Source organism: Squalius cephalus (assembly GCF_949319135.1).
Source record: "Squalius cephalus genome assembly, chromosome: 11".
Taxonomy (NCBI): Eukaryota; Metazoa; Chordata; class Actinopteri; order Cypriniformes; family Leuciscidae; genus Squalius; species Squalius cephalus.
The window spans coordinates 500,001-513,845 of NC_137132.1; the positions used below are offsets into that span (position 1 = coordinate 500,001).

Below are 13,845 nucleotides of genomic sequence, written 5' to 3' on the forward strand. Positions count from 1 at the left end.
CATAGGGAGAGACTAGTTGGCACTTCAGCACTGCGTTGTCATCGGGTCCAGGCGAAGGTCCTTCATCAGATCTGGATACGGCCTGGATCCGGCAGGCTGCCGGAAAACCTCGGGATAAACAGAGAGGCTAATATTAGCGTAGATGCCATTCTTCTCATGATGTAACGAGTACATCAGGATTTATGGGAAGTGTTCCCGGTTCCGGCTGACCTAATCTATGCAGCCTAACACTGAATTATAGAAGTCTATGTCTATTTAGATGTCAGTCTATGTCAGCTGTTGAGGAGAGAAGGCTGCCGAGGTAGGGGCGTGCTCCACATCTTCAAGGGTGGGGTGGTCCACTTCTGCTGGGCTGTTTGGGTGGAGACTGAAATAGGACCTGGGTCTTCTTGGTGTTTAATTTAGGCCCAGGCCTCTGTACGCCTTGGTAAAGTCATTCAGCATGATCTTCTGTGGAGTGTGCTGGGATGAAGTTACCGTACACGTACTGGAGCTCTGAGATGGTGGTGTAGTTGACTTTGCTCTTGGCCTTGAACCTGTTCAGGTTGAAGAGTGCTAGTCGGGATTCAGAAAGGATGGCTAGGTCAATCCGGTATCTTCTCAGTTTTCTAGAGATGACTGCGGCTCTCCTCTCCAGTCTAACCACAGGACTTAAACCGGGATGTTAGTATGGATTTCCAAAAGGACGCCGGTGCGTCCCAGTCTTGGGTTCCCAGTCTTCCCAGTCGTTGTGATGTTCCCCTAAGGACAGCCAGCACCGTCTGTTCCACCATTGAGGTCTTGGTAGGAGACACACACACACACACACACACACACACACACACACACACACACACACACACACACACACACACACACACACACACACACACACACACAGTTTTCTCACCTCCGATAGGAGAAGCGAAGCAGCACCCAATTCCAACAGCACATCCGACCGTCAGCATCTCCATGTTTCTGGCCTTGTTCTGTTCAACACACACAAGAGAACTGAATTCACGGCAGGTCGGCAGCATTCGAATTTATGATCATTACTAAAACATGTGATGGGGGAAAAAGGCTTTAACACCATCTTTCAAAATTCAAAACAAAGCACAGAGCACATATCTGTGAATGCTGTAATAATGTTCTAAATACCTTATAAATGCCACTGAAGAGCGACATGAACTTGCAGAGAAGAATAGCACACATACTGCCGATGTGCACGAACGGACCCTACAGAACACACACACACACACACACACACACACACACACACACACACACACACACACACACACACACACACACACACACACACACACACACACACACACACACACACACACACACACACACAACATCACAACAAGCTCACCTGAAAATAAACCCTGTAAAGCCTGACACATGAAATAACAGTCTGATTTTTTTTCCAGAACAGTTTATTGAACCTTTCCACAAAATATGAAAGAAATCTAAATAAAATGCATATTTTAAAATGCATATATGTTTTTTGTTGAGTATCATACCCATCATCGCCACCAGAGGGCACTCGTTCTGTCTCCAGTGCTATCATTAACACCATGAGTGTGTGTGTGTGTGTGAGAGAGTGTGTGTGTGTGTGTGTGTGAGAGAGTGTGTGTGTGTGTGTGTGTGTGTGAGTGAGTGAGAGTGAGTGAGAGAGTGTGGGTGTGTGTGTGTGTGTGTGTGTGTGTGTGTGTGTGTGTGTGTGTGTGTGTGTGTGTGTGTGTGTGTGTATGAGAGAGTGTGTGTGTGTGTGTGTGTGTGTGTGAGTGAGTGAGAGTGAGTGAGAGAGTGTGGGTGTGTGTGTGTGTGAGAGAGTGTGTGTGTGTGTGTGTGTGTGCGTGTGTGTGTGTGTGTGTGAGAGAGAGAGTGTGTGTGAGTCAGTGAGTGAGTGAGTGAGTGTGTGTATTCACCTCTTTGCCCACAGGTAATTCACTTCCTAGCACAAAGATCAGACTGATGACTTTGGACACTAGTGTTCTGAAGGTCAGATACTCCGGCAGCACGACTCCTCTCAGAGCCGTCTTCATCTCAGGAATACCTGATCCTAAAACACACACACACACACACACACACACACACACACACATATACATCAATCATGAGTTATGAAGAAAGAGTTCATCACATGTTTCTCAGCTCAAATGTCCTCATTAATGAAAAAAAACCTCATAAATTATGTTTAGCTTTAAATATAATGACGGATTGTGTGTGTGTGTGTGTGTGTGTGTGTCTCACCAGCAGCCTGAGGCGATACTATGCTCGCGAATCCTGCCGCGAAACACATGAGGATCAAAGAATAAGCGACCCATGCGAAATACTGCAGGAAAACATGACTGTCCGAAATATCGTAGATCCACCTGTGCGCTACAGAGAGAGAGAGAGATGAGATGAGATTTTTAGGCATTAAAGTAATGAACATTTGGGAAAGAAATGCTTTCCTTCCCACGGGTCATTTTGACCTTAAAATTATTATTATTATTATTATTATTTTTATAAATTGAGTGTTCATCAGAGGACTTTTGTCGCACTTGAACCACTAACTAATACACAAACAAAATTGTTAAAAATGCTAAAACTTTACCCCAAAAAATATTTTATAATGTCTACATGTGTATCTGAATGCGTATCTAAACTGGCTTTAGGACCCAGAGGAACAGCTCATTTACTCCATATAGAGCTATAAGGCCATCTAGAGTCATGAAATATCATCTTATATTATTATTTTTCCACAAGAGGCCGGCAAAGACTCCCAATGTAAGATATTTAGAGCTGAATTAAAAGGTTTATGCATGAAATTGTGAGTTATTTTGAATTCAAGTTGAAAGAATGTGAGGAATGTGCTTAAATTATTATTTATTGATTATTTATTGATCAAATATAGTAATTTAAAGGTACAAAAAAAATAAATGATAATATTTTTTCTATTTTGAATGCAAATATTATTTTGAAAAATAAAGAGTATAATTTTAGGGCTTTGAGGGAAGGATTTGTTACAAAGTGCGAAGGAAGCATGAGGGTTAATGTCATACACTCACCGTCTGTGAAGAGTGTGACGAAGAGATCCATGACGAAGCTGATCACTGCCATGATGAAGCCCAGGATCATGATGAAGATCCAGTCCGCTCCGACCAACGTCACCAAGAGCCGCTGAAAGTGTGTGACCCGCACTACAGAAAGGAAATACATTACCCATAATGCTTCAGTGTACACCTGCAGACTCCATGGACTTAGACTGCATTACCCATAAAGCCCAGACCAGTGCTCACATGAGACTAAAGTGAGCAACAAAAGTGTTAGTTTCTTCTTTAAACGTTTGAGTTCTGAGTATATAGTGAGTGTATATTGTGAGTACTGAATATATAGTGAGTATATAGTGAGTACTCTGAGTATATAGTGAGTACTCTGAGTATATTGTGAGTATATGGTGAGTATTCTGAGTATATAGTGAGTACTGAATATATAGTGAGTACTCTGAGTATATAGTGAGTACTCTGAGTATATAGTGAGTACTGAATATATAGTGAGTACTCTGAGTATATAGTGAGTATATAGTGAGTACTGAATATATAGTGAGTATATAGTGAGTACTGAGTATATAGTGAGTACTGAGTATATAGTGAGTACTCTGAGTATATAGTGAGTATATAGTGAGTACTGAATATATAGTGAGTATATAGTGAGTACTGAGTATATAGTGAGTACTGAGTATATAGTGAGTACTGAATATATAGTGAGTATATAGTGAGTACTCTGAGTACTGAATATATAGTGAGTACTCTGAGTATATAGTGAGTATATAGTGAGTAGCCTACTGAGTATATAGTGAGTACTGAATATATAGTGAGTATATAGTGAGTACTCTGAGTATATGGTGAGTATATATTGAGTACTCTGAGTATATGGTGAGTATATAGTGAGTACTCTGAGTATATAGTGAGTACTGAATATATAGTGAGTATATAGTGAGTACCCTGAATATATAGTGAGTATATAGTGAGTACTGAATATATAGTGAGTATATAGTGAGTACTCTGAGTATATGGTGAGTATATATTGAGTACTCTGAGTATATAGTGAGTACTCTGAGTATATAGTGAGTACTGAATATATAATAATAATAATAATTCATTACATTTATATAGCGCTTTTTCTGAGACCTCAAAGCGCTTTACATAGATGGGGGAATCTCCTCAACCACCACCAATGTGCAGCATCCACTTGGATGATGCGACGGCAGCCATATTGCGCCAGAACGCCCACCACACACCAGCTTACTGGTGGAGAGGAGACAGTGATGAAGCCAATCAGTATATGGGGATGATTAGGAGGCCATGATGGACAGGGGCCAAGGGGCAAATTTGGCCAGGATGCCGGGGTTACACCCCTACTCTTTTTCGAAGGACATCCTGGAATTTTTAATGACCACAGAGAGTCATATAGTGAGTATATAGTGAGTACTCTGAATATATAGTGAGTATATAGTGAGTACTCTGAGTATATGGTGAGTATATATTGAGTACTATGAGTATATGATGAGTATATAGTGAGTACTCTGAGTATATAGTGAGTACTGAATATGTAGTGAGTATATAGTGAGTACTCTGAATATATAGTGAGTATATAGTGAGTACTGAATATATAGTGAGTATATAGTGAGTACTGAATATATAGTGAGTATATAGTGAGTACTCTGAGTATATGGTGAGTATATAGTGAGTACTCTGAGTATATGGTGAGTATAGTGAGTACTCTGAGTATATAGTGAGTGTATATAGTGAGTACTGAGTATATGGTGAGTATATAGTGAGTACTCTGAATATATAGTGAGTATATAGTGAGTACTGAATATATAGTGAGTATATAGTGAGTACTCTGAGTATATGGTGAGTATATAGTGAGTACTCTGAGTATATGGTGAGTATATAGTGAGTACTCTGAGTATATAGTGAGTGTATATAGTGAGTACTGAGTATATGGTGAGTATATAGTGCGTATATAGAGACTCACTCACCTCCACACTGGTGACACGGACTGAGTTCAGACAGGGATGTTGGGTGATGACGGTCTCTGTGAAGACGGCCTGCATCTTTCGTGTGATTGCCCTGTTCCTACAACACAGACACAGATAGAGATTCAGGGCTGAAAAAACTCTAAGTACTCAGAAACAGAACTTACGTAAAATGCCTTGAAATCGCCTTTTTATTTTTACTACAACCCAGACAGGGTTCGCACAGAATTCTGTAAAATGCAATTCCAGGACTTTTCAGGCACTACTTTTGGGGATTTCAAGGACTATCAAACAATACTTCACGTATCAAACAATATCTTTATTCTTTTTTATTTACTTTATTAGTTTGTTTTTATTATGCAAAAAATGTAATAATTTTTATTTCGCGTGAAAAGATTGTATGTTTTTTTAATTATTATTATTAATAATTCAAGCACTTTTCAAGTACCTCTTCAAAAAAAATTGTCTGTTTTCAAGGGTTTTCCAGGACTAAAATATCAAAAAGTAAAATTTAAGCACTTCCAGCACCTTGTAACCCTGAGCAGATGTTAAACTGTGAAAGGATTCTTGACTATGATTCTTAATTTCAAAAGTATCCGCATTTAATTGTAATTAAGTATTTAAGAGTTGAAAAATTACACAATTTCTAAACTGTTTCTAAACACACACACACACATTGATTTTTGAAAACAGGAGGCAGTAGAGATTATTTTTTAATGTATTTTTGATGCAAAAACTCTGCAGAGAAACCTGTCAAACAATCTTCTTTATTCTGACTATGTTAAACTCTCAGACACTGCAGACGTTAAATCAAACCAATATCTTGAAACTTATTAATATTTTCAGTGGTTTGGCATTCGAATATAGTGATTTTTAGACTAATAATCATGAACCATGTTCACACTTGACATCAATAGCAATGGATATTTATTATAAAACATATTACTATAGTTCAAAGTTTGTGTCTGAGAGGGATGGTCACCCAAAATTACCATTCTGTCATCATTTCATTGTTTTTTACCTTGTAAATGTAATTGAGTGAAAGTAGAACAGATCACACATACAAAATGGCAAACATATTACTTTAGTGGTGAAGAACTATTACTCAAACTAACTAATGTACACACCCAGAGTTTACTTAAAACTACCATTGTTACCATAATAAATTAATGTACGAGTCATTTTGTTTAGTATTTTTAGGGTGTCCTGTGTCTCATACCAAATAACCAGTTTTACTATTTTAGCTCATCTGAACTCTGTTTGCACCATTGATCATTATTTTCTGTAAAGCTGCTTTAGTATTGTATAAGGTGTTTTTCACATGTTGTTGTTTTGTCAGGTTTACCTCACTTCTGTGGAAATATTTGTCTCCATACTACCCATATTTACCCACCTAAAATCTCGCTGAGAAACCGCTTCTGTTCGGCAACTTCTGCCTTTTTCTGAGTCTGAATCTCTCCAGAGTTACGCTCAGGTTACGTAACGTACGTACACGTGCTTGAGCCAGTACGCTAACAGCGTAACGCGGGCGCGGGAAACGCATGCACGTCATCACGGCTGTGCTGAGGAGAGTCTGTCAGTAAATAAAGTAAGTTTGTCCATGATATTTATGTTGTTATTTGACGGATTAATCTTTCATATCGCTGCATTCAGTTAAAGTAATTAAATACACGAGACAGGACTGAGCGATATGACGATATATTGTGGCGACGATGTAAATTGTGGATCCATCGTTTGTGTCGCGGTATTATTTCCACTCAGGTTTATTATTTCCACACAGTTATGTTTGCGGGACTGCTTAAAGTTATTGACACGTTAAAGCGATAAAAAAATAAGGTTTAATGAGAAAATAAGTGGTGGTGTGTTTGCTATTATTAAAAACACAATAAACCGCGAAAGAGACCTAACAACTTAGCTAGCTATTCATTTTTGCTATACTTGAATTTGGTATCGAGAATTGTGATATCTTTTTATTTGCTGTTGGTATAACGCCATTATTTCCATTAAAAATGCCATATTTTTATATAAAATTTCTCATAATATTTTGTTGTATCGCCAACCCCTATTGTTTGTTTTGCTAATTGAATATACTAGCCTAAGGAACTATTTAATCCAGTCAGTGGGTTTTAAATTTGCTATTATTAACATTAGGGTTTGATATTATTGCACTATTCATAGTCTGTGACTGTGAGAGAATGGCTAAATTATAAAAATGTGTCTTATTTTACATACAAAGCACATTTATGTGATTATTGATGCTCATTAATGTTATTCATTATTGACCATCAGGATTTATTTCAGAAACTTATAACAGATGTGTGCCAATAATAACACAGATGTTGTATCTCTGTCATCGTTATTATTAATATGACAAAATATATAAGCTAATAGCGTTGACAATTACATTTATTTCTAGAAGTAACGTTAAAGCCGGTGTCTTTGCAAATGCTTTTGACCATTTTTTAGCTCTCTTCTGTAATTATTTCTAATATTGGTGTTTACACTTCTAGAGTTAGCAATAGCAGTGTTATTCATCACCGTTTCTTCTTCATTTATTACACAATATTATTCTCTACATGAACTCATCACACCAGCTCCTGTCACCTTCTTTACTCTGGTAAACTATCCTTCAGTATTAATGCAGCATGTCATCATTTCAACTTATTCCCATGATTAAGCCTTTTCATCTCATTATGATTTAATGTCATCATTTTGACTTTTTATCTAATAAATAAATATGACTGGTTGGTATATGGCATTGTTTTTTAAGTCATGATTTTGAAATTTCATGTAATAAATGTGACAGTATGTCAAAATTTCAACTTTTTATGTGGTAGGCCTATATTCGACTCAAGTCACAATTTTGACTTTTTAATGTCATAATTATGATTTTTTTTTTGTCAACTTAGTATAATGGAAATTTTACTTTTGTCATTGTTTTTTAAGTCATCATTTCAAATTTTCATGTAATAAATGTGACTTAGTATGTCATAATTTCGACTTTAAAAGTCAGAATTTTGACTTCATCTAAGAAATTTGACTTTTTTTTATGTTGTAGCCTATATTTTGACAAGTCATAATTTTGACTTTTGAAGTCAACTTAGTGTAATAATTTTGACTTTTTATGTAAGTATGACTTGTTATAATTTTGACTTTTTAGCCTAAATGTCGTCATTGTTTTTAAGTCATAATTTCAATTTAGTATGTCATGATTTAGGTCTTTCATCTCATAATTATGAATTAGTATGTCATAATTATGATTTTTTTATTTACTAATGCAATATTTGTGACAGTATTTAAAAATGTTAATGTCATAATTAAGATTTTTTTTAAGTCAACTTAGTATGTCATAAATATGATTCTTTATAAGTCATAATTTCAACTTTAAACTCATAAATATGACCAAAGCATGATTGATGAAATGGCCTTCCATACAGAGGAGTCTGTCAGTAGATAAAGTAATTTTGTGATATTTATTGTGTTTCATTGCAGATTAACCCTTCATATGCATTCAGTGAATATTATTAAATACATTTAATATAGTTTTTGCAGCTGCACTGCTATTTATCACCATCTCTTCTTCATTTTTACATCTCTTAGATAGTGTAGTTCCAGCATCTACCAGCAGGGGCAGAAAGACAGAAGAAGCACTTACCAGCCGACTCTGGTCTTCACCGTCTACACCCATGATGGAGATCTCTCACACACACACTTCAGTGTACGGCAGGTCAGTGGCGGGACGGTGTGTGAGAGTTTTTATACGTGAAAGAAGTGTGTGTTGTGCTAAATATGAGGAAGCTCCGCCCACTGCGTATGAACACGAGTACACGAGTACTGGAGTTCTCAGAAAAGAGAGCAGTGATCAATCACGAAAACAATTCTTCAAAACATTTCATTTTTTACATTATGATTGGCTGTATTTATAATGTAGAATCAGATATTCTAGTGTGGGAATCTTCCAATAGAAATGAGCTGAAATATTCAGTTCACGTCTAAACTTTTGCTTCCTACCAAGTTTTCACTATAAAGAGATGTGAAAGAGATGTGATTTAGCTAAATTAAATCATTTTTCCAGCTCAGATTCAAACCTGTCCTTTTCCATGAATACAAATCCACCCAGAATTAAATAGTTAAAGCACAAATGAGTTCATGAGAATTTGCATCAAGTGCATAAACACTTCATGGAGGAAACACACTTGTATTGCTCCGTCCAGAGTGTTTGAACACTGTTTATACACACCACCAGAATATTATTTATACATGGTTTCTAGCTGAAGCTGGACGTATGATGGTCAACAGTGTGTGGGAGTGAAGGCTCAGCTCAGCCTTACTGGGAAGGGTTACCAGTCAATAACTGGGTTTTCCTCCGCTTGCAGACACCAGTTTGGGAAACGCTGCTCTGTAAAACATTACCGGGATTTTAACGGTAAAAGACCGTAGAAATACCACAGTGAAAAACTGTTAATCGGTTAACAGAAAGTGTACGTACGATATACGGTGAATAACTGTGACAGATCTAACCGTACATTTTCATAGTCATTGTATAATTTACAGTGAAGAAACCGTAAATTGACATTCCCATAATTCCCTGCGTGACATGTCACATCTGATGTTTTTTTGTGTTGAAATTACTATTTTATTCATAGATTTCTTAGTTTTCTTTTAATCAGTTGTGTACATTAGGACTCTGTGCAGCTTCTATACATTAATATTAACTATTGTATTAATACATATTATATTATATATATAATATTAATATATATTAATATTAACTTTGGAAAATCTGCTAATGATGAGCTTTGATCATGTGACTCTCATCTCCGCTGTGATTGGTGGATGTCAGTGTATTACAATGGGACAAAACAGATATCAGTACTTCAATATGTCGGTAAATTAACATTATATCAGAAAATATATTGGGTTTTTTTTTACTGTAAATTTTAAAATGTTGCTACTGTATTTTTTACAGTGGATTTCTGGCAAACACATCTGCCGTTTTTAACCGTAAATTTAACAGAATCTAGTGTAAAACCAGACGCCATTATCTTTGATGACTTGAATCAGTGTAAAGTACAAGTATGAGTTAGTTATGAGTCAGTGATTATACAAAGCTGGCTTATTTATTGATGTTATTATTTCAAAGAATGGCTTGTGGGGTATTTTTGGAGAAACAGGAACATTTCCGAGTTTCTTCTACAGTAATCTTGGAAGAATGCTGCACTGTCACTGTTATTACTTTGGGTAATAATTTAGCTCATGTTGTTATTATAAACACACACACACACACACACACACACCAGCTGTTTTCCAGGGATGCAAACTCATGAGAAGTCAAAAAGAAAGAACAGAAAATAAATAAACAATCACGGCTGTTTCAGGCGAATGCTTTTATTTTTAAAGTGGGGCAAATGACATTGAGATGAACAGGATTTTTACCAAATAATTTCCCTCCTTTTTTTAGCAAACAAGTATTGGTTAAAAATAGGGCTGGGTATTGACACAAATTTCACAATTCGATTCGATTTCGATTCACAAGCTTGCAATTCGATTTCGATTACGATTCGATTCAATATTGATTATTTTGGATATCAGGTACAATACATTGCAGATTTTGAAATTATATAAACATTTAAATGGTGGCTGTCATAAAAAAACTTTCCAGATTTATTTAAACATGCATTAAATATTGAAGAACATTAAAAATGATAATGAATATGTAATATGGTGCATATATTTAACAAAATTCTCCTCTCTAGAGTCTAGAGTTAATTTCTCTCGTTGAATAACGAGTTTATGGTCACTGGATGTGGTTTTTCTGAGGTAAATGTGACGTTACATGACATTGTTTACTGACGTCTTTCCACGGTTGAAACACTGATTGAGCGACTCCATGTCACATGATACGGACTTCGATAAGTTGTACTCTATCATTTAACACACTTTCAGAAGCTCATTCATGTTTATCTCGCGCTGTAACTGGTGTTATTAAGGCGGAGGAGAAGATCATGTGCTTCTCTAGAGCTGAGCCAGAGCGATCTCACGCCACAGCGACAAAACGCTATTTATGTTTTTGAATTTCGTAAGAAAATGGATGTAATTCTGAGACTTTGTTTCATATCAATAGTAACAAAGCACAAAGATTACTGTGATTTATTGGATGGGATGCGCTACAATGTTCCATTAATTCATCAACTGAGAACAGGATGACTAATCGACTCTTGGGATTTAAGAATCGATATCGGTTCGTAAAAATGAGAATCGATTAAAATCGAGAAATCAATATTTTTTACCCAGCCCTAGTTAAAAACCAATACTTGATTTATAAAGGACCGAGTGGTTTAGCCAGGACTGTTCCCAAACTTGTGGTAACTCTACTAACCACTGTCAAACATCTCCTTGTTATGCAGGAAAAAATACAATATATTGCACTATGGGAATTAAAAGGGCAGGCCTTAAGGTAGCCAATGATGTGCTGCTTTTAAGTCACATGACATTTGACTTGTCACATGACTGTCACTGAACACACCTGTTGAGGTGCTCCAGAAACTGCTCGATTGACCCCACTTCTAATCATCTCTTCTCTAAGCATCTTTGATAAGTAAATTAGATATTGTTATTCACAAATCAACTTTGTCTAACATAGTTTTACTGTAAACGGAGAAAATATCAATGTTTCCACATGGCAACGTGATGTAATTCCCCATTGCCATTTTTCAACAATATAATTGCAACAATTGAAGTGTTTATTGTAGTAAAGTTATATTCATGTATAAAGAACAGATTGATGAGAAAATTCCATCCATCCATCTTCTCCCGCTTATCCGGGGCCGGGTCGCGGGGGCAGCAGTCTAAGCAGAGATGCCCAGACTTCCCTCTCTCCAGACACTTCCTCCAGCTCTTCCGGGGGGACACCGAGGCGTTCCCAGGCCAGCCGGGAGACATAGTCCCTCCAGCGTGTCCTAGGTCTTCCCCGGGGTCTCCTCCCAGTGGGACGCGCCCGGAACACCTTCCCGGGAAGGCGTACAGGAGGCATCCGGAACAGATGCCCGAGCCACCTCAGCTGACCCCTCTCGATGTGGAGGAGCAGCGGCTCTACTCTGAGCTCCTCCTGAGTGACCGAGCTTCTCACCCTATCTCTAAGGGATCGCCCAGCCACCCTGCGGAGAAAGCTAATTTCGGCCGCCTATATCCGGGATCTTGTCCTTTCGGTCATGACCCACAGCTCATGACCATAGGTGAGAGTAGGAACGTAGATTGACCGGTAAATCGAGAGCTTCGCCTTCCGGCTCAGCTCTTTCTTCACCACGACAGACCGGCACATCGACCGCATTACTGCAGAAGCTGCACCGATCCGTCTGTCAATCTCCCGTTCCATCCTTCCCCCACTCGTGAACAAGACCCCGGGATACGTGAACTCCTCCACCAACCTGAAGCGGGCAAGCCACCCTTTTCCGACTGAGGACCATGGCCTCGGATTTGGAGGTGCTGATTCTCATCCCAGCCGCTTCACACTCGGCTGCAAACCGTCCCAGTGCATGCTGAAGGTCCTGGTCTGATGAAGCCAACACGACAACATCATCCGCAAAGAGCAGAGATGAAATCGTGTGGTCCCCAAACCGGACACCCTCCGGCCCCTGGCTGCGCCTAGAAATTCTGTCCATAAAAATTATGAACAGAACCGGCGACAAAGGGCAGCCCTGCCAGAGTCCAACATGCACCGGGAACAAGTCTGACTTACTGCCGGCAATGTGCACCAAGCTCCTGCTCCGGTCGTACAGGGACCGGACAGCCCTTAGCAAAGGACCCTGGACCCCATACTCCCGGAGCACCCTCCACAGGACGCGGCGAGGGACACAGTCGAATGCCTTCTCCAAATCCACAAAACACATGTGGACTGGTTGGGCAAACTCCCATGAACCCTCCAGCACCCTGGAGAGGGTATAGAGCTGGTCCAGTGTTCCACGACCGGGATGAAAACCACACTGTTCCTCCTGAATCCGGGGTTCGACTATCGGCCGTATTCTCCTCTCCAGAACCCTGGCATAGACTTTCCCGGGGAGGCTGAGAAGTGTGATCCCCCTATAGTTGGAGCACACCCTCCGATCCCCCTTCTTAAAAAGAGGAACCCCCACCCCGGTCTGCCAGTCCAAAGGCACTGTCCCCGACCGCCACGCAATGCTGCAGAGGCGTGTCAGCCAAGACAGCCCCACAACACCCAGAGACCTGAGGTACTCAGGGCGGATCTCATCCACCCCCGGTGCCTTGACTACCTCAGTGACTTCAGCCCGGGTGATGGACGAGTCCACCTCTGAGCCCTCAGCCTCTGCTTCCTCAATGGAAGACGTGACGGCGGGATTGAGGAGATCCTCGAAGTATTCCGTCTCACCGTGATGAGAAAATTAATCCAGAAATATGTTTGGGAAAGGTCATTAGGAAGAGTGCAGAGTTATGAGTTAGCCAAACGATAGGGATTAAATGATAGGGATCTACTTATTTTTCCAAGTACATAATTCTATCAATTTCTAAAAGAAATGTGCCATTAAAAAGAAAAGAAAATCAATCATTCCCCCCCCCCTCAAAAAAAATTTTTTTTTTTTTTTGTTCCAAAAACTCATTTGATTAGTATATTTGAAGGTATTTCATGTAAGAAAAACTTATTTGAAAAGATATTTCATGGTTAGAACATAATGCAAGGAGGGTTAAAGTGGGTGAAACGTTAGGAGAGACTTATTACTTTTGAGTTAAAGTTTTTTTTTATTTTTTAATCTATTCAATATACAATAAAGGTGAGTATTAATACTGTGCAGATCCAGAAATGTTTGAAGCACTTG

At 38.7% G+C, this 13,845-nt stretch overlaps 1 protein-coding gene and 1 long non-coding RNA gene across 3 annotated transcripts in view; one reads left to right on the top strand and one right to left on the bottom strand.

Moving 5' to 3' along the window:
• clcn2c (chloride channel 2c) overlaps positions 1-8,744 on the bottom strand; it is a 36,144-nt gene extending 27,400 nt beyond the window's left edge. For both annotated transcript variants that reach the window (XM_079886085.1, XM_079886084.1), the window contains exons 1-7: positions 8,670-8,744; positions 5,018-5,114; positions 3,042-3,173; positions 2,242-2,370; positions 1,917-2,050; positions 1,138-1,215; positions 890-968 (exon numbers count right to left, since the gene is read on the bottom strand). In XM_079886085.1, coding sequence (XP_079742211.1) covers positions 890-968; positions 1,138-1,215; positions 1,917-2,050; positions 2,242-2,370; positions 3,042-3,173; positions 5,018-5,114; positions 8,670-8,702 — 682 coding nt within the window. In that variant the 5' untranslated portion in view covers positions 8,703-8,744. The remainder of the gene's footprint in view (positions 1-889; positions 969-1,137; positions 1,216-1,916; positions 2,051-2,241; positions 2,371-3,041; positions 3,174-5,017; positions 5,115-8,669) is intronic.
• Positions 6,539-9,161, top strand: LOC307167142. Its single transcript, XR_013822741.1, has 3 exons — positions 6,539-6,602; positions 8,615-8,741; positions 9,090-9,161. It is a non-coding gene; the product is annotated as an uncharacterized lncRNA (long non-coding RNA).
• The last annotated feature ends 4,684 nt before the right edge of the window (positions 9,162-13,845 follow it).